Consider the following 22,339-nt stretch of genomic DNA (forward strand, 5'->3'; position numbering starts at 1 on the left):
CATTTATCCCTTCATGTTAGAACTTCCTTCCTGCCATTCACTGTTGATGTCATTGTTGCTATTTCAAGAGCACATGACCAACAACATGACAAACATGTCATCGTTGTGTGACTGACTGGAAGTGGACGACTGAAAACAAATGTTTGGTGATTGTGTGTGGGAGGGGTTACATCCCCAGTGGGGATTAAACAGAATGGTTAAGTATCACAGATACAGTAGTCAAAACAATGTGGAATAAAAACTTGACTCATTTTTATTCCTGCACCATTTTGGAAGGATTTTGATTGAACTGAAAGGTATCTGAGCAAAAATAAAATCTTTGTTCAATATTCTGACTAATGGAAATGAAAATGTTGAGTAAAAGCCCATGTGAGGTTGTTGGGAAGCTACGCACGCTCTTATCGTGCCCTTTATTCACCTTCAGCGTATGCCACATGCTGTTATCTGGGCACTGTGTTTGCATAGGTAGCGGGGGCTACTATCAAATCATAAAATGGCAGCTTTCATGCAGGGGTGATAATCCCAGGGAGTATTCATGATCCAGTTAAAGTTTGGGATTCAAGGTCGGGTTTTAAGAGAGTCTATAGAAGGTCTGAGGGCCATCAGCATCAACAAGAAGAAAGAAGAAGAAGAAAGTAAAAAGATGAATCCTACATTTATTAGAAATACTCAGAAGCAAATCCAAAACAAAGTAAAAACAAATGTGAAAAGGAAATCAAAAGAAATGCAAGAGAATTCCAACTCATAGAGACATAAGCTCACATGTTCAAAGAGCATTTTACTGTTTCCTTTCTGGTGACAGGATGAGACTGAAATAAATATTTTAGCTGAAAGCAACCAAATGTTCCACCTTTGGGAGGAGAGATAATGATTATACCTTGCAGATTCCTCTAAAATATACAAGAGGCATGGATATTTATATTCAAGCAGTGTGCAGAGATATGTATAACGGCCTAACCGTAAACGAGTAACCCCCAGTGTGACATATAATGTTTAATGTTTAACATATATGAAGCATGAGTTCAAACAGCTGGTGTGCAGATGTCAGTTTCTGCCCACGATGATCTTATAACTGGTGGATGTGACGTGGGAAAGTGTTAAACTGCGTGTTGGGAGAATCTGGAAGAAGATTCTGCTGCTGGTGACGATAACGGTTCAATGACTGTCGTTAATGTTAATGCGCACTGACTTCCCTCTCACTGGAGTCAGACGAAGATTGAACGCCAACCCCCGGTGACTGATCTAAAGACCTCATGGGTTCATACGTCTCACTGCAGGAGCAGCTAGGTGAAGCCTCTTTAATGAAGTGGAGAGTGATGTGAGTGAGTGTGTGTGTGTGTGTGTGTGTGTGTGTGTGTGTGTGTGTGTGTGTGTGTGTGTGTGTGTGTGTGTGTGTGTGTGTGTGTGTCTGTGTGTGAGAGGACTGAGTGGCATGCAATATACTGTGAGGAAATCTGAGTTTAATAGAGAACTAATGCCGCAGCTTAGATACTTTGAACTTTTCTGAATGTGACATCAAATTCAACACATATGAACCTAAGGTCTATTGGAATAGGCTCAACCTTACAAAAAGCTTTAACATTGCCTCAGGCTTAGCTTACATACTTGACAGGTTGACCCTGTGTGTGTGTGTAAGCAGTGTGAGCTCCTAAATCTTCCTCCAGCAGCAACAAAAACTGACATGACATGCAAACCGTCTAATTGGGAAGCTTGCTAGGTCAGTAAACTGCAATAATAGGCCACTGGTTGCCATGTACTTGTATCTCAGTAAAGAATAAAAATAAGATATATATTTTCTCTAAAATATAGAATTAGAAGAAACTGATGTCACGCTGTTTTTCGCACCCTGAAGGCATGTGGACAGTTCAATCTCACTCGAAGTTGTGAGACTGTTCAAGTTTCAGTGTGGACTAGTCATTTCCATCTTATTAATAAAGTCAATTATGTGTTGCAGTATTTAATGGTACTCAGACTTTACAAAAAGGGATATAAATCCTTGATGCTGCTGCTTTGAACTGTTCTGAGATCAGTTATGGAATGACTTTTGATATCCCCTGAACTTGAATCTGAGATTTCCAGAATACCATCTACAAATCCCTTTAGTACAGTGAGTTATATTGTCTGGAGAATATATCAGCAGATTCAGGCAACCTTTCACCAAGTCGCTGATCCCGCATTCTCTTTTTCATTGGCAGGCTCCTTCAGCCAGCACGCTGTGGCTGAAGGGTCATATTCTGTTTACTGTACATTCAGCGCTGGCACAGAGATCACACATACACACGTAACATACAAACCCATGTAACAGCACTCTGCACCCTCAAAGGGAACCAGCTTAGCGATGTAGCTCAAAGAGAATGACCATCCGTTGAAAAAGACAAACAAAGCAGCTTGGATTTACAGCAGCTGTAATTGGATGAGATCCAGCATAAACATATGGGATTGACTTTCATCTTGTTTATTGCATTTTCTGCAGTGACAAAAGCTTTCTGAAATATAGTGAACATTGTGCTCCCTGTGTTTATTACTGCAAATGTCATCCATAGCCATCTGTAACAAGGGTAAAGATCAGCTTTGATCTTGACTTTATCATTCTCTGGTGGTGCTGAGAGGTGAACTGCAATGCTCCACTGATGACTTTCCACAGTCAGGTAGAGTAAAGCGAAGTAGATCACCAAGGTAATCTGCGTGTTGAGTTCAAATGCCCAGTCAGAATTGAGCTTCCTGACAAAATGTCCACTCCTAGAGGACGGCATAGGCTCGATTAACCTTCAATGGGACTCGCATCATAAAGAAACCAGACAAAAATGTGCTCCAAAGAATGAGACGAGCTGTACTGCCGAGGGGAAGTAACAGATACAGCTACAAAAGGCACAAAAACACCTCTATGGTTTAACTGACTAATCCTCTATGGAAATTGGGTGTCCATTTGCACTATGGGCAGTGGGGGATGTGTTAATTGTTAACAGGTGGGGGTGCAGACCCGGTAGTTTTGTTCCCCCGCAACTAGCAAACCGCCCCTTGAACGACCCCTAGCTAAACAGTTTAGATAATATTATAGGTCCGAGACCTAACCGACAGTAGGGCGGGACTCAAAGAATAGTCCCAATTACAAATCGGTCTGCAACCTCAGCACCACGGACAGCGCTGTGGATTTATCAATACACATTACAGTTAGGGTACTGATATTTCAGAGGCATGTTCAGGGCCATACATTCTAACTTGCACAAACCGCAGTCAGAAAAAAGGATCTATGAGTCAGGCAGACCAGACTAACATATTCATCTAAACATCCTCTCTGCCCCTGCAGGTTACCAAAGGGTCATGCATTTTTGTCCTTTTGCCAACAAGGGGGATGGCATCTGACTATGGGATCATTAGCTAATGAGGCTCTCCTCACATAAAGGATCCCTAAGACAATAACTGACATATGTCCACCCGAACTGACACTGTGTCCCCACCCACAAACTAGTTTGAACAAAACAGGCTTTGATTCCTGTGGAAGCGCTATCCCCAGTTCCCATATGCATCCGCACTATAACAAATGTCATAAAGTACTGTCACGGTGGCATTTTAAATTTAATAGGCAGTGTCGTGCAAAATGATGTAGTAGGTCAAACAATAGGAAGACAGGAATTAAACTAAGGCATGTTTTATTTTATTCAATGACGATTTGATGCATTTACACAGAGATAATTCAAATATCTGTTGACATTAGAAGTCACTGTTCAGGCCTAAACGCCGACATGGGATTTTACATCATCTGCTAGATTGGCAGCTCTTTTTCAAGTGTTCAAACTTTATTTTATGTACTTATTATTCTGTAACGATGGCCCCCAAGGTCACAATGAAAGCACAAAACCTGAGGGTGGCCATCAAAATGCAAGTACTCAAGTTAATACTTAGATAAAACTGTCTTTTACAGTTAAAAAGACCGTTAGAAGTTATGCGATTGTGTTTATAAATGTATAGATTGTCTTGTAAAAGACACCGTTTATGGCTAATGTTGTCCAGTTTTGTCAGTAACCTTCTCAAAGGGTCCAGTGGTGTGAAATGATACTTTAAATCCTACTCCCACTTTCCAATGACTGTCAAAACACCCAATTCTGCTGCCAAGTTGGAACTTTGGAATTGTTCTACTTATCATAGCGGAGCCAAGAAACCTGCATTAGCAGACATTTGATATTTTATGAGATCATATTGTTCCCTGCGACATTTTCCTGCTGTTGCGTTTGACTCATAATCTCAACAAGTCAATTAAGATAACATGTAAAAGAAAATTGTTGAACTAGAGTTGAAATAAGATTTGAAATGTTTAATGATTGAGTGTTGAGTTGATTTGTCCCATATATCCAAGATATGCTTAAGCCCCTGAAAACCTGCTAACAAATCTTGGGTAATTCTCTATAATGTTCTGATTAAATATGAAAAAATCAAATTTGAAGTTTCGGGGGGGGATTGGTTGAGTAGAGGCTGATTTAAAAAAGAAAAAAACTGGTTTTCAGGCCCTTTAACAAATGTGTTTCAGGCTTCTTATTCAGTGAACTGTTGGGATTCATGAATGCTTGATAACATTGATGTGCTTTGTTTACATGGGCTGGCATGCCCTCTACTTGATCTACTGAAGAGACCACGGGAAAGGCAGGAGAAGAGACTGTTGTACTGACATCCAAGATGTGCTAATCTCCGTCTAATCTATTCTCCAAGAGGAAACTCACTCATCTCCGCTGAGAAAAAGGTCAAGAGGCAAAAAAGCAGTCAGAGCACATCTGCATAAATCTGCATATGTATCTGTCCCTTTTATTTGTACCACCTCAACATATCGCTTTCTGTACATGTCTCTTATTCTTTTACCTCTTTGTGTCTCTTTTGTTTCGTTCTGTTATAATTTCATCCCCCCCGTCTCTTCCTTCTTTAACTGCCTCTGCACCTCTAACCAACAGCTTCTCTCGTCTCTTATATTTGTTGCCCCACTCTTGGAGAATGAATATGTCTGAGAATAAAGCTCAGATTAGCTTTCTTGTTGACAAACTTTACAATTAGAACAGTGCTTATGGTTTTGGTATATTGCAGTTGACTGGGTCTTTGCTTCTGCTGCAAACATTTCAGATAGTATATCAAATAATGTCATCACAGACTACTTATGATAAACACCTGCGCCGAATTTCCCTTGTAAATGATCAAAAAGTGAAGTTCAAGGTTCAAAATACTAAGCGGTTCTGTTTTTACAGACATTAAACAATGTCCTGTGTGGCTTATACGAGATATGATTTACTGTTCAATCTTCATCTCGATGGGTTAGTAAGCTGCCAGTAGGTTTTTTGCCTGAGCTGAATTGTTAATCACAGGAAGTTTAAATGGGGCAGGAAGGCCGCTACTTCGGATGTGGTCGTGTATATGTGCAAGAAGGTGGTGTTGCAAAATTGTGGCTGGATGGTCTGCTCACGACTGACAAAAACATCTGCAGTTAATTTGATATATTTTTTGTTTGTGACATTTGTTGAGAGCGACGTTTATGCTCTAAATTCATATGTGATTTATTGATGTTAGCAAAGCGAGTGTGTGAAAATGGAGACATTTGTTTTGTTTGTCCTCCATTCCTCGAACAACTGCAGCCCATCAAATATTCACCCAGAGAAGTGGACACATCTGTTTGATCATGGGTATGCGTCAGTCAACAGCAGACCTACGTCAGAGTCGGGGTTCAGAGGAAGGACATGCACTGAAACACCATATAAATCGATGTTTGAAAAAGTTAACCTAAACAAGAGTTCTGCATATGGCTGCAGTTACAGAGGTTGGGTGAGAGGTGACTTGCTGTAACATTTCTCCTTTTGTTATTGCTCAGGTGGGAAGTTGGTGTACTGATTTAGAGTTTACCTCGAAAACAATCAAACAAAGAGAAAAGCGAAACCACGTCTGAGCCCACGTGACTCCCGTTCCCAAGAATTACAGCAATGAGTTTGAAGCCGTGACACAGTCACTGTTTGTTATGATGTTAAAGGTTGTGACTGTGCCATGGTGACCGGGCATAAGGGGCTGAGCCTGGAGAGGAGGAGGGAGAGAAGGAGGAGACAGTGAGACCAACAGAGCAGCCTCCATTCTTACTGATACATTATGTGGTCAGACTAAAGAATCTCAGTATTTAATCCTCCAAAGGGACCACAGATAGTTTGCATCCTCACCAAGGAGGCAACTAGATTCAAAATGTGGAGGAGGGATATTTGGCTGGGCCCACAAATTAGATCTAAAGACATATAAATGAGTCATGGAGCTGCACAGGGTGCTCTCTGTCTTCTTCTCTTTCGATTCAATGTCATTTACTCCTGCTTCCTGTTCACTTTGAGTAGCCTTACTTAAACACAGCCTCTTGTCTCAGTGGGTCACTCTTAATCATGATGATGGCAGTGTTGGGGAGTAGTGAACTACATATTGGGCCATGAAAAGAAAGGAATTCGTTTTTATTTACCATCGCTTCTCTGCTGTAATTGAACCCCCTTTGACCAGCCCTACCCCCTGTTCTTTAAATAGCAGTTAAATATTTTCTATGTGGGATATTTATAATTATTTTTTACTTGTATGGCTATAAACTCAACTGAGTGGCATTTTTTTGTTTTGTTTTTGTCTTTTTTATATTATATTTTGTATTCGTATTTTAGTATAAACTGAGTAAAGAAAACACTGGGTAATGGACACATTAAAATGCTGTTTGCTGATGTTGCCCAGTGGAGCTCAGTGGGTTAGAGGTTGCCATGTTAAAGGTTGAATTCCTAGTGGAGCCAGCTGTGCTAAAAAAACAAAACAATTCAAAACTAATGAGTACGTTTCCCAAAATGTCTAACTATTGCTTTAAAAGAAAAGCATACACAAGATTTAGGTTGTATCCTATGTTATTAAATCATGGATAACAATGCACACATTTCTATTGTGGATTCTGCTCATTGGGAGGAATGCTATGTTTGGTCTCAGTAAATTATAGAGTAAGCTCTAGACCTGCTCTATATGAAGTGTCAAGAGATAACTTTGGTTATGATTTGTCGCTATATAAATGAAAATTGACTTGACTTGTATACTCATTGTACCTACTCTGCCACAGTAAAGATGTGTACATTTCAGCAGAATCGCAGCCAGGAGACTTCATTCATTAAATATCTAATGAGAGAAAGTGCAACCTCTAGGCTACGTTTTTCTTTTCAGCCCAGTTCTTTTTCTGTTCTGTCAGCTTCCTGGGGAAAGACTCCACAATCAGTTTGATTGCAGATTAAGTGTGTTTGTGTTTGCGTGTGTTCGAGTTTGTCATCTGGGGTCAATGACTACAAGTTACAGGGTTAGGTTATTCCAATCTTTCTTGCACTCTTCTCCTTCAATTGGTGGTTAAATGCCTCTAATTTGGTAACAATACTAACACTGACAGAATTGAGGGCTGCATGTTCCACAAAACCGTGTCCCTACATATTTTAATTTAGATTTAAATATGGAATGACCTAAAGACGAGGGTTAGGGTCTTCAAACACAGGACAGTCGTGTTTGTTTGTTTTTTCAAACAACCTTTGTGACCTTTTCCAGGGTCTTTGACCGAGTTATCCTGGGATATAACGTCCAACCCATCCCCTCTACCCGGTCAGTCCAAACTTAATCTAATCTAGCTGTTTGTATCTGGTCCCAAAGTTCAAATGGACTTTGACCCTTTTCTTCCTCATCTCCTCTCATCAGTGCAAACAGTATTATTGTATTACACATATTTCTTTATCTGTTGTGACCTTTTTGGGAGCATCGACTGTGTTCTGGCATGAATGCCTCCTTTTACTATTCCTCACATGCATGTTATTTGTTGCAGAAATTTGCAAAAGAGGCCCATTTACATCTATTTTCGATCCATGATGAGAAGGGATATTAAACTGCAATTAATACGCCTGACACATTTAAGTTTAATACAAGTGCTTAGGAGAAATGTAGCTCAACCCCACACATGCAGCACATGATACAAGAGGTGACGTACAGGTGTCAAGGATTATATTTTGCTCTAAGACTAAGTGGCTCTCAGCCTCACTCAGCTCTTGATAGACAGTGTGTCATAATGCATTTTTATTTAATGTGTTCCTGAGGTTATTCCTTGTGATTTTCCAAAATACAATTAACCATAGGTCATATCAAACCGAAAATACGAGATGATTGTAGTAAACGTTTCGCACAGGTTGTGCTCCCCTTGGTGACTTTAATTCATTTATCTCGAGCTTTGGCTAAAATCTGATCATGTCAAGGCCGATTTGACAATCATGATAGAGAAAATCCAGCTCCACCTGCAGCTCAGACTAACTGTAACCTCTGAAAATATCATATAAGAATAGCAGAATGGTAATTAAACATATAGTTATTTTCAGGATATTAAAAAAAGGAAAATAATATTTTCTAGGAAATTAAAAAAACATTGATGCAAGTTTTGCTTGAAGGGCAATAACTCAAAGTTACGCAAATAATATTTCTAGGAATTAAGTGTTCAGACGGTGTTATTAAAGTAACCGATAAAACTGTTTTAATAGACCACCGCAGAGCTTCTAAAATTACATAACAGCGGGGGATAATCTTGAAACAACTGAGACGGTTATCACGCACAAATGGGAAGTGTCTCATGAACAGTGTCTGGAACTGCATACTGACTAAATTAACATAATACAATTTCCCCAAGCTCTCTAATGCACCAGCCGTAAGCTGATCTGCTCTGGCATTCAAAGTGTCTCCGAGATCCTCACATCCACCCATTTGTCTTAATTCTCTTCTCGTTTGCTTGGCATCTCACATTTTGCCATTTGTTTTTCATTTTCCATTAACTACACCGCAGGAATGGTGTGGCACTGAACATTGGAACAAACACACAGTGATCTACTGTCTTGTCACTTTCAGCTTGGGTTTGTTTACTCTCGCTCACACACCCCACTGGTTCACCATCCATTTATGTTCGGCAGGCCGCAGCGCTGTGTAAAGCTGGCATCGGTTAAATGAGTGTCCAACACAACATGTTTGTCAAAAACAGATGGCGCAGCTACAGCTTTCCATGAAATCTATCAACCTTGCAAAAGAAGTAGCACTTAACTTTGTTTGTGACTCATTAAGATGTCGATTAAATATTCCACCGTTTTCTACAATAACAACCTTTGATTCAACTAACATAATGAAAACATCCTTGGCTTCCATTTGTTGTGCCTCAGAATGTGAAGCTTGCAAAAAAGTGATTAAAAGTGAGGAAGAATTATTTTTGCCTGTTGCTCACATGCCTCATCTTTGACACAGAGGAGAAGAAGACTCATTTGTAGATGATAATCTCCATTTGCCCTATATCCGCCAACAGATCTGCTTTGCGAATAAAATGTTCTTGTTCTCTCCTTGCTTTAGTCATTAATGAATGTGCTTTGTTGTATTTGTTAAAAGTTTGAATCAAACTGGATGTCTGCAGCGCTCACTGTGCATCACAATCTGCAAGTCCAAAGAAGACATGTCATACTTTCCTTCAATTTACAAGTTACAGAACTGATACTGAAGTCAACTTCAAATTGTTTTGTTACACAACAGAAACTTTACATAGTCCCTACCAAAGAAGCCCATAATAGCTCCTCTCTGATTACAAGTGTGCACATGTTGCCAAATTAATTCAGAAGGAATTCACTCATATCTGATAATAACGACCATGAGCACTACACTCTAGTGGCAAGTATCTCGTTGTCTGTCAAAGAGTGAGGAAGAGAGAGAGAGAGAGAGAGAGAGAGAGAGAGAGAGAGAGAGAGAGAGAGAGAGAGAGAGAGAGAGAGAGAGACATATTCAGAGATTGTCTTGGTGTAAAAAAAAAACCACTCGTTGTACCTCTTTGTACTAGGTGTACTGAAAGTACCCTAATCAAGGAGATGGCTAAAAACAACAGAGATTACGTGCACCGAGTACCTGTTCACTCTGAGGGGGGTTGGACATGAAGGGAGGCGTTTCCAGTTTTAGCTGCGCTTTGCAATGATCACAGACATTTCGTGCGCTCTCAGCTGTTGGGTTGAAGTGCCGGTCGAGCGCAGTCCTGCACATGTTCGGTAAATGAACCAGTTGGCGTTGGATGCATGAATCCCGGATGGAATCTCCTCGTCAAATAATAGTGCCTGCAGAAATGGAAAGATGAAGCCGAGTTTGGAATGAGCTGGAACGAGTCTGCGTAACTGAGAAAGTACGCCTACAAAGAAGAGGTACTAGTGCGCCTTGGCACCGGAGGGAAGCACCCAAACTTCACTGACGAGCTGAGAATCAATTTAAGACAGAAGATCAGCTCACTGTTAGATTCAGCATGTTTCTGTGGACTGTGTTATATAATGTAAATGTATACGTATAAACTTAAGATTCAGAATACGGTGTGGAACTGCCCGTGTTTTGCTCATTTTGCTCTCCTCAACCGTGCCAATGCTGGAATGGCTTGTGGTTCTGTGCATTGTGATCCTGGTGGTCTTAATCTGGCCAGGCTCCAAATATTTTGGCACGGAGAGCCAGTCGGGTGCCTTGCTTCAGGGACTGAGCATTTCACAACAGGCAAAAAAGGACAAGACCGGGAGGTGCGTCTCAGAGCGAGAGGAGGGCGACGGTGCCCAGGCAGCCTGCGCGGGTGCCGTGAGTGATGAGAAAGCATGCGCTGTGGCACTGATCTGCAAACCGTCTGCACTGGCTAACTATCTCCTGAAACACTGCAGGGCTTTCAGTAATTACTCGCCGTGTGTCGGGTGGACTTGGCGGGCCAGCGCCTTTCTCCAGAGTGTGTACGAGGCGTGCTGGCCGTACGACTGCCCGGTCCAGTTTGTGCGTGACAACCTGCAGCTGAGCGATGATGGGCTGGTGGCATTGGACTGGGCAGTGCCTTCCTACCAGAAACGACGCAGGACTTCCAGTCACTCCACCAGTCCCATTCTGCTCATCATCCCAAACTCTTTTGGGAAGATCACTAGAAATCTGTTAAAGGTGCGTTCTTGGCTTCTCTCACATACTTCACTAATGATCCTATAGGGATGGTGATAGGACTTGAGTGACTACATTAATCATTTTCATACAAAAGATCAACACGACGAAGTTTGTAAAAAGTTATAGAATAAAATAAAGAAAAGTCACACAGCTGATGGTAAACAGAACCAAATAGATACACTTTGAATAGTCCACACCCTGATAACCTAAATGTTAGAAAGATCAGTTTCCATAGTGTCTACAGACATTAACAGCCTCATATTGCTGTTTCTGAATCAGTACATACAGAAACTCATTTGTATCTGTTTCATTGGCAACATGTCAGGATGTCCACATGAGATGCATCCTAAATTGTGCCATGAACTTTATAGCTTCTCTTTGTCTCTAATCTGCTTTCCACAGCATGAGTCAACATGGTGAACATTACAGTACAGCAGCTGCATGACAGTGAATTGTGTTCTGTTATTCAATATGTATACAAAATTAGCATTCTACGCTTGTCATAGCTAAAGTGCAGAAATACTAAACAATAACAGAGAAAATCATTTTCAAATTCAGAGGGAAAATGAGACACACAAAACAAACAGTCAAAAGAGAAGTCAGATGTTCAGTAATTTAGAGATTTGGAGATGTAGGGAAGATGCCAGTGTAAACCAACAATGGCCATTTGGTTCACTTAGTTGGAAGAAAAGAGCAGATGCGTAGGCAGCACTAGTTTTTCAAATGCACTGACTGAGGTAATTGAGTGAGGGATTACAAAGCATCGCTTAACTTGAGGGGCCTGGGGAAGTGCAGCGTTGCTTTACATGACTGCCTGTTGGCTCTCACCACTCTGGGCACCTGGCATCGTGCTATCTCATTTCATTTCATACTGTTAGCTCTGTGTGCAAATCCGTCACAGGTTCGCTGCCAGCCCCATGTCATATAACTCTGCAAGACCTCAACACAAAACCAAATGTGTTTGACATTAATCTGGTGAATAACTTCTTTAGAAAAGAAGAAAACAAAGGCTAGAGGGTGACAGAGGAGAGGAGAAGAAGTGGGATGAAAAAATGGAGAGACAAAAATAGAAAGTAAACATTAAAATATGTTAAATATGTGGTGACTTAAAGCTATACCAAAGGGAAAAAGCAAAATGATGGAGAGATGATAAGTAATTGTCACATTCAGACGGATCCGTGCTTCATGCTTTTTTGGGTCATCATCGAAGTAGAGAGTAGCTGTCAGACAGTTACGCTTGGAAGGGCTGAGGCACCACAAGGGATATACACCAATTAAGATTGCTCCTGTCACTATTGCACATAACCCAGTGTGTGTGTGTGTGTGTGTGTGTGTGTGTGTGTGTGTGTGTGTGTGTGTGTGTGTGTGTGTGTGTGTGTGCGTGTGCAAGAGAGAAAGATTTTTAAAAAAAAAGCTCATGTTTGCGTGGGAATACACACGTGGGTCTATATCTGTGACAGAGAGACGAAACAGAGGGGGGTGTGTAGTTTCTTTTTTGGGAGTGTGTGGGCTTGTGGTCCCTGTCCCCTTCTCTTTTACACGCCACATTTCAGGAGCTCATGAATTTATGAATGAGCTTTCGCCTCTTAAATCATTCAGATTTTTTACTCTCAGTTTGTGTAATGCTACTTTGTTTTATGTGCTTTCACATGATTACTAGTCATTTACGTAATGGTAGTAGACAATAGTCGTATACAGTATTTTCAAAGAGCATAAACACTGTAAACATGGGGAAACAGCTAGCTGGCTTAGTCCAAAGTTAACAAGATCTTCTTACCGGCACATCTAAAGCTCATCAATGAAAGCATTATATCTTGTTTTAGTTTTTTTTATGCGTACATAAACCGAAATGTAAAGATAACACATTGTGATTTTACATGTGCTTATCCAGCATATAACCCCGCAGTAAAATCAGTTTGTGTTTGCAGTGGGAGCGCTATCGATCTCAGAATTCTCGGCAAGAAAGTGAAGAAGCATAGTTCCCAAAAAAGTTGAATTATTCCTTTAAAGTAGCACTGCATTTATCTAAATTAAAGTCCAAGCAAGTCTGAATTTACAGATACCCCCTCCTGTCAATCAAACTCAATTCCAACCAATTTTTATCCTCAACTCCAGAAGAGGTCACTCAAAGAGACCTATTTAATACACTGAAAGTGTGTATAAGCCCCACATTCAGTGGGCTTTGTTCCCTGTTTAGAGCAATGTGCTGAAAGGGCCTTCAACAATCCAGCAGGCAAACATCGAGCTGTTGCAGCCGCCTTGCCTCATATGATTTACCTGCGTCACACTTTCCTGACAGAACAGTTTTAACATTATTTCTAGAGCTAGTTATGTTTTATTCAGCATTTTCTTTCTGGCACTCATTTTTACATCAAGTATTTTTCATTCCTTATATGATATGAGGTGTGATATCCTGTAATCCGGCCATTGTGTGTAATTTACCATTCAACACTTAGATAATTGTTTTTCACACCATTTCTCGTCACTTTCTGATTGCTGAGAGAACAGTTTTGGAATTTTCCAAACTCCTTTTGGGATTGGATAATAAGTTTAGCACTCGTGTAGTAAAAGTGGGAAAGTTTTATCATTAAAAATGATGAATAGGTCCGAAAGAGTATTAATACTTAATCATGCCTTGTGTTGGAAATGTCTCAATCACAGAAACATTGAGCAAACAGACCCAAAAAGGATATACTAATGTATATGTCTATATAACATTACAATGAGACAGTAACTTATCTGTTGATGTTGGCTCTTGGTTTTGAAATGGATCAATGACAATGTGTGTAAAAAGCTGGTTTTCAGCTTTAGTTTGAAGGTGTTTGTATGTTTTACATATTGGGTGTATAATTGTCCTGCTGCACCGTTCAGAAAATGGTTGGAGTTGGTGTTGAGGGGGTGGACACAGGGATACAGAGATAATTTCCCAACACGTTCAGTAAAATGCAAATTTGTCCCCACACTTATCATATCAAAGAAATCACAAGAAATCAAATGTTTTACCGACCACTAAAGTAATAGATGCTCATTTACCTCACAATATGGACAGAAAGGACCACACATGTATTTAAACTTTACAATAAGACCAATGTAACAAACCAACTATGGCAAAATGCATTTTTATGGAGGCTACAATGCAACAGGAGCCACAGTAGCTTGATAAATGTTTGGGACTTCAGTTCAGGCATGTATCCTCAATAATTCATAGCTACTCTTCCCTTTGAATGTTTGTATGTGATGCTTATCACTTTGAAATTGAGCGGGGGGGGGGGGGGATAAACAAGTCTTACAACTGCGAAAATATATTTCAAAGTTCATCATTTTTGTAAGACTTCACAACACTTTATATTCTAGGGGTATCATTTATTTTAAGTTACCACTCTTCTCCAGCAGGGCTGCCATGTTGGATGGATGCTCTGCTTTGTTTAGCTAGGGTTCATACAACTAGTATTTTAGAAACTGCCAACCACTTAATTATAAAGTTTGCATTTATCATATAACAAATACAGTAACCTTTAATATAGAATGTGTTTGAACTGTCAGCAATTTACTAGCATAGTTCATTAGCAGCGCAGTGAAATGCTTAGAAGAGATCTACATATTGGGTGAGCACATAGTAGTGTGTTACAGGATGCATTTGAGCATCAAATTATTCACAAAATTGGCACAAAAAAACAATATTATTCCTTTTTTCTTAAATGTTGGCCGCTCTCCTGCACATGTCCGACTCAAACGAGCAAATCTATTCCCTAGAAATGTATCACAGGCCTGTTGAAGAGTATTTAGGGAAACTATTGACCTGAATAGAGGACAGCACATTGTAGTGAGACGCTTTGGTGCCTCTAAAAGGCTTCTAATCGAATAACATCCTTAATTGAACTTGATTTGTGGCAACATGTCGTGATTAAGCTGCTGAAGTTTGTTTAACACAAGGGGTGGTCTCACAGAAGTAGATCACCTCTTTCAATATGAAGGGAATGTTGAGATAGTTAATGTAACAGCTGTTCATGTAATTATGTCTTTGTCATTGTTTCAGTACAGTGGGGGAGGAGAGAGTGTGTGTGTGTGTGTGTGTGTGTGTGTGTGTGTGTGTGTGTGTGTGTGTGTGTGTGTGTGTGTGTGTGTGTGTGTGTGTGTGTGTTGTGTGTGTGTAAGAAGGCCAGTGTGTACAAGAGCTGGCATGTTATCCAGTGTCCCTGCTGAAGGAATTTGTCACTGAGCTGATATGTTATCATCTCTGGCAGAAAACTACCAGAGTAGCTGTTGTTCGGTTCTTACTGTTCCTGCAATGACGCTGAGACAAATTCACAGTGCCAACATAGCATTTTAGGAAAAGTATTGACAGACACTTAATGTGCACAAATATGATCTAGAAAAAAAGACCTGTGTTACATTCCAATTCAGTAAGCAATCCGGACAAGTGTTCCCTCCAAGATGTTGAATTTATCAGATTGTCCAAACAATATTACATTATTGAATTATCGCTTTGCTTCCGAACAAAAATTAGATTTGTAGTTGTATAACAGATACAGGCTTTGCAATATCTTTGGATTCTTCCATTAATTTGATCCGTCCTAAAGTGTGTTTAGTGTTGTGAGCAGTCGTTACTCATTGTGCCCGTTATTGTGGGTGATGACGTCTAATCATGTCTATCAATATCTTTGGGAGTAAAACTGAACTCAAGTGATTCATATTCATTTGAAATTGCTCTTCCTCTCGTCTCATAATTCAACATGTTATCTATGGAATGAGTTAGGAGGGGGATAATGAATGATGTTCCGGTGTATTAGCTCTGCTCACAGCTCTCTGACACTGCCTTGGCTGAGTAAATCCTGTTTTCATAAAAAAACAACCAAAAAATCCTACTGCAGTCTTTCTCAGGTGGTAAATATTTAATGTAGCAGTTCTGCAGCTCTCCCTGCATGCCACAGGGATTTCTGCAGATTTAAAGCAGAATGTAACTAACTTCAAATCCGACAATGTATTTGCACAAGCAACAAACATTGTTCCTGAACACAAACTTCGGTAAAAGAAACAGAGAACTGAACTCTACTCCTTCTACGTCGGAGGGAAGAGTGGAGACGAATCCTCTGCAGTGTCTCCAGACACTGTAACGGATTGAATAATTTATTATGAAGGTAATTTTTAGAGCCTTGACTGGAACAATCTCTTCTTTTCAGGCATGGAAAGCTTTTTAGTGTAATTTAAATAAGTCTGATGATGCAGTCAGGAGTATTTTTGTTTGTCTGCTCTACTTTTAGGATATATTTGAATTATGTCATATATTATATTATCATATGTTACAAACACTTACTAATATGATTAACACGATTTGGAAAATAAAGAGATGTTTACAGTGAAGTAATCAGCAGCCAAGGCTACAACAAGAAGTTAGACAGTTACTCTGCTTTCCTTCCTTAACACCGCTGCACTTTACTTTAAACATGCAGCAGAACCATTAAGTTGGAGAGTCAGATTCTCGAGAGCCTTCAAAGCAAAAATATAATGATGCTAAACATTTGTGCCTGAGCTAAAAAGATAAAAAGGCTTTTGGGTGAGCAGATGAGTATTTTACAGATTTGAATAGACACATTCGATACCTGGCTTGTTATTGTAATTCATTATTCCCATCAGTTCATACGTAATGCTTCACAGAGACATTCGCTCAAAGCTGCTGTTTTGTGCACATTAGTTTGTAAACTTTGAGGATATGGAATTAGAGGATTTGTTTGGAATTAACTTTTTATAATCACACATGTACACAACACCACACACAGTGAAAATTAGACTCCGCATTTAACCAATTTTAGTATTAAGAGCAGTGTGCAGCTATTACACGGCGCCCGGGGAGCAGCGTGGGGGTCTGGTGCCCTGCTCAAGTGCAAACTGGCACCTCTCCAGGTACCAGCTCACACTCTTGATAGTGATAGTGATAGTTAAACCTATTCTGTAATATAACAGTGTACTGTGGTTAAGCAGCACAGTTAAAGAGCAACACTTAATCATGTAGTTTTACTGAGGTCTCACTTCCCCAGGAAACTGCTTATTTCTTTTTCCATATAATAAAAAGTAGTATTACGACGCCACTTTCAGGTTCCACTAAGACATTTTGTGGAACAAAATGGAAAACCTATTTCTAAAAGGAGGCATTATGTGGCATTATGTGGCATTACAACTGAGAGACCAGCCCATTCAGAGAGACAACAAATGAAGATGTAGGCAAAGTGCATGCGAAATATATCGTATATCAACCATTAATGTCCTTTCTCTGTAATGTTACATAAAGGTGTTCATACCTTTCCTATTTTGTCTCACGGTTAAAGATTCTGTATTCGATTCAAAGGCGCTAACACACAAAATACAGAAGAGCAAACCTTCCATGATGCCATGAATCTGTAACATTTTTAATGACAAATCGACATCCGTTTACTTATTTTCTCCACCCCCCGCTCTCTCTACAGTTGTGTGAAATGGCTCTGTCCCATGGATACCTACCTGCAGTTTTCAACCGCCGCAGCCACAACGGCACCCCGCTCACCACCCTCAAGCTGCAGCAGTTTGGTGACCCTGCAGATCTGCGCGAGGCTGTGCGCTACATTCGCCACCGACAGCCTGCAGGAAGACTGTACGCAGTGAGTGAGAGCACCGGGTCGGGCCTTCTCCTCTCTTACCTGGGAGAGTGTGGATCATCCAGCTATGTGACGGCGGCCGTCTGCCTGTCGCCCGTGTTCCGCTGTCAGAGCTGGTTTGAGAATGGGCTGTGCTGGCCCCTGCAGTGGGCATTGGTACTCTACCAGAAGATATGTCTCAGCAGGTATGGAGGGATGCATGCTGGTTAGGTATTGAGGGATGCATGAGTAAAATAGTGATGATGTCAGCAACAATTCCTCCTTACACAAGCAAAATATGTGCACAACTACGGCAAGTAGGGTCGGTCAAAGTTTAACCAGAAAGTTGTTTTGCTAACTTGGGAGTTTGTTAAAAAACTTGCCTGATCGTCCGACTCATATTCTTTTTCATGACCTTATCACGTTCCCAGGTATCAACAATTATATTAAGTACTTACCCATAAAAAGGATCGCCAGAACTACGAAAAAATACATACAACGTAGGTTATATTTCAATAGGTGGGTATCAAGAACATGTTGAAAAACAACGCAGCTTTGTAAGGCTGCTGCATAAAGAATAAGCTATGAATATCTCCGGCACAATACACTGAGACAAGAAAGATAAAAGAGAGACATGGTTACAAGGAGATTGTAAGAAAAACAGATGCAAGTAATCTCTAACCATTTACTGGAAAGGCGCAGACAATTAAAGAGACAATCAAGTTACTATAGCAACAGATGGCCTGCTCAGTGTCATGTCATTGATTCTGAGAGAAGTCGTGACCCAGGTAGAGTTTCTCGAATCAATGCCACTGAGGTAATATGAGACCGATGCAGCTTTTCAAAATTGATTTACTGGTTTTCCCTTGTTGTCTCTGTTTCATTTGTATATTTTTGAGTACCTGTGTGTGTGTGTGTGTGTGTGTGTGTGTGTGTGTGTGTGTGTGTGTGTGTGTGTGTGTGTGTGTGTGTGTGTGTGTGTGTGTGTCCTCTGATAGGTATAAGACGGTGCTGGGTGAGACCATACAGACAGAGACCCTGTTTTCCAGCTGTTCCTTGCGTGGTCTGGAGGAGGCGTTGTTTTGTCAGACTGGACATGCAGGCTCAGCAGCAGCAGCAGCAACAGGCACCAGCAGCACCTGCAATACTTCAGGTAACTGGGATGTTTACTGGGAACGCAATGAGCCCTTGAGAGACGTGGACGAAGTGGCTATTCCTGTTCTGAGCGTGTGCGCACAGGATGACCCAGTCCGCGGTGACGCCCAATCCACGTTACCCTTGGAACTCTTTGAGACGAACCCACATTTCTTCCTCCTCCTGACTGACCGTGGAAGTCACTGTGGTTTCTCCACCCAGTCCGAGGGCAGCGGCGCTGGTGCATTTGGTGCAGTCAGTTCTGCGGCTGCACCGAACAGTGGGATGGGGAGCCGTCGGACCAACTGGAGCCACAAAGCTCTGCTGGAATTCTTCAGGGCAACCACAGACTTCTTCGCTGCAGAAGAGAGAACGAAGCAGCTCGCAGCAAGGAGGAGGGGGCTGGGGGGAGGCGCGGGTGGGAGGGCTTTTCGCCACCGCAGCGTCAGTACGTGTAAAAGAGTGCCAGCGTGTTCCCATAATATCCATGCCATTTACAACTGGCAGAGGTCCTATACACGATGAGGGGAGCCTAATGGAAGTTAATAGACTACACTGATGCTTTCTGATATTGTTTAGGTTTGGGATGTGAAGGACTGATGTCATGGAGTAATTTTAAGTGTGTGTTTTTCTCACACACTTGATGTGAGCCATGAAACACCGAGGCGGACAAAAGATCATGACAGGCCACAAGTTTGCATGCAGTTGTTATGGTTAACTGCTGAAACAGTTGACACTAAACTCTCAAGATGGGTGGCTATATATTTTTCTACAGACTGATACAAAAATCTCTTCACTGACAGCTGTTAGAGCTGAAGGATTCTCTCACACAGGCATTTATTGATTCATCAATTCTTCTGCCTCAAGTTTTACACAGTCACATAAGATATTTGTAACCTACTTACTGTAGTATCTTACCGTTATTCTTTTTATCACTGATTATTGGAGGACGTAAGTGTTGAAAGTCTTGTGCTTAGAATAGAAAGGGGATAACAATCCTGTGAAAATTTTAAATGAATTTGAGCTGAATGTTAAGAGTTTAATGAACTCATCCAGTGTTATTGTTCACATTAAAGAAAGTTTACTGAGTATGCTATTAAATGTTTTTTTCTGTTTTGGGAAATGTCTTGTGATGCCCAAAATAGAGGAACGAAGGCCTATGTGTGAGTAATATCTGTGCCATGAGGTTATGATGTTTTAATGAGCAGGGTGGAAGCACGTCATCATTTAAACTCTGTGCTCCAAGGTTTCCCCGGGCTGCTCTGGATCTGAAGGAGGTGGAGCTGTGATGGAGGCTGGTTTCCCACCAAGATAGAGTGTTCAAGACTTATTAGCATAATGTTGTTTGAAACATCTCTCAAGCCCCTGGGAATTGTGCTATTTGGGTTTATTCTTGTGCATTAAGCTAATAAATTATACAAATTAAAATGAGACAAAGTAATGAATATTGGGTTAAAAGTGTTCAGAGAAGAAACACTTCAAAGAGCAGCTCAACAGTTTGATAAGCAGGAAAACGTCGAGGTTAGTAGAAAGCATCAGGACCCAAAACTACCATGCACTGTTCGTCCACTGATTTGTGTTGCTTTATAAACATGCGATACGCCTGTTAAATGTTTTATATCATGAGATGAAATTAAAAAGTAAAAAATATAACATACTAAGATGACAATCTGGGGATTTATTACACTGTGTGGACAAAATGTTCTGGAAAATAGCATTTATTTTCGCACTAAAGGTAAAGTAAATAACTCATTAATACCAGCATGTTGATAATAATAATAATCTCATTATTTTGTTTACATCATCTTAATTTTTAAAGTGCATCGTATTAAATCTGTGCTTTTGTCAAACCCCTACTGAATAAATGCTCACAGACACTCCCTATTACAGCACAGTCCCCACACTTTTTCCTAGGCTGTGTGTGTGTGCGTGTGTGTGTGTGTGTGTGTGTGTATGTGTGTGTGCGTCCGTGCGTACGACATTCACTGCAGTGTTTGTCCGCCCACTGAGCCTTATCCACTCAGACAGCTGGAACACAGCAGTGTACACACAGACACACACAAAATGTGTGCCAGCAGACACATTGTCAACACGCATCCTCGCCATCACACACACACAGATACACATAAATACCCACACACACAAACGCACACAGACATGCAAGCTGTCACATCCATGCAGGATATACTTATAGACGCTCATTATCTCCAGGAAGATTCTCAGTCCCACACAAAACAAAAACTGCTGGTGAGACACACACACACACACACACACACACACACACACACACACACACACACACACAGTTTAAATGATACTATTATTAATAAAGATAATGCTTTGATTAAAGTAATCTGAAGTGATAACAAGCCAGAATCTGGCTTATTATGAACTCAACAGAAATATATATTTAAAAAAAAAATATATATATATATATATATATATATATATATACATATACAGTATATACGATTTTCCAAAAGTTATTTAATTTCCTATTGGGTATTTAGACTTGTTTGCCACATGTACAATGCTGTAGATAACGACACTGTTTGTAACTGTTGACAAGTCATCATCAGTATTGCAGCTGTGGAGGGACGTGCAGTTCTGTGTCCACATTTTCAGGCTTGCGGTGAAACTGAAATCTCTTTGGTTTTAAATGAATCCCTTTAATCATCAGGTTCCTCCAAAAAAAATAAAAAAATAAGTGAAATCAGAGGCCTTTAATTTCATGTATACGGTTTTAGAGTTTGACCCGGTTTCATGGAGCAGTCCGTCTTATGTAAGTGATAATAAAATGACAGTATTTTAGTGTGCTTTAATAAAGCGTTTAATAATCAAATATGAATGTCTGGTTGGCTTAAAAACTGTACACTGTTGACAAGTAAAGCCTGTGCCTGTCATTGCACATGGATCTTATCACTGATGTCCTAATTGATGTGATTTCTGTTAATAACTGGCAAACAAACATCTCCATGCAATATAAATAAATAACATATGCTCACAGTACCAATTGCAATGCATTTTGTACATAAATATCTTCATGAGTAAAAGAAATAAAGCCATCTCTCGGACTTTCATGCACTTTTAGCAGATTTCACTTTTGTGTTTGAGACTAGTTGTTGGCACGTTATTTCAGAATAAACTGTACACTTCTGGGGCCTCTAATAAAGATAAGTCTGTGGGTTTTTTTATTACAGGAAAGGAAATCTGGCCAGCACATGCTGAAAAAGAGCACACATGACAGCAGGGGTGCCATGCAAAAAAAAGGGATTTATACAACCTGTCCTGTTTTATTGTTGACATTAAGCTTCATAATTTACAACCAAAAGTAGACACTGTTTTCCCTGCAATAAACGCCGGCTTTCATTGGCCTCTAGCAAATTAAGCTATTAAGATTGAATTGCCCTTTCCCACTTTGCTTATTCAATTCCGAGCCAACGATCTGCCTCGTTGATCAGAGACTGATTTAATTAAAATGATTGATATTTAATTAAGAAAGAGCTTGACATTCCCATCACTTTGATTACACTAAATCATAGGTTCTCTAAATTGCAGCTCACGCTCTGTTGGGCATTTGTTGAAGTGGGACAACCAGAAGAAAATATGTTTGTATCATC

General features: G+C 40.4%; 1 protein-coding gene across 1 annotated transcript; it reads left to right on the plus strand.

Annotated features, from left to right (window-relative positions):
- The first annotated feature begins 10,011 nt into the window (after nt 1-10,011).
- Nucleotides 10,012-20,599, plus strand: abhd15a (abhydrolase domain containing 15a). The gene is made up of 3 exons (XM_029445669.1): nt 10,012-10,977; nt 17,439-17,791; nt 18,584-20,599. Exons 1-3 carry the CDS (start codon nt 10,429-10,431, stop codon nt 19,242-19,244), a joined length of 1,563 nt encoding a protein of 520 aa, XP_029301529.1. The 5' UTR covers nt 10,012-10,428; the 3' UTR covers nt 19,245-20,599.
- The last annotated feature ends 1,740 nt before the right edge of the window (nt 20,600-22,339 follow it).

Source organism: Cottoperca gobio, chromosome 13, assembly GCF_900634415.1.
Source record: "Cottoperca gobio chromosome 13, fCotGob3.1, whole genome shotgun sequence".
Lineage (NCBI taxonomy): Eukaryota > Metazoa > Chordata > Actinopteri > Perciformes > Bovichtidae > Cottoperca > Cottoperca gobio.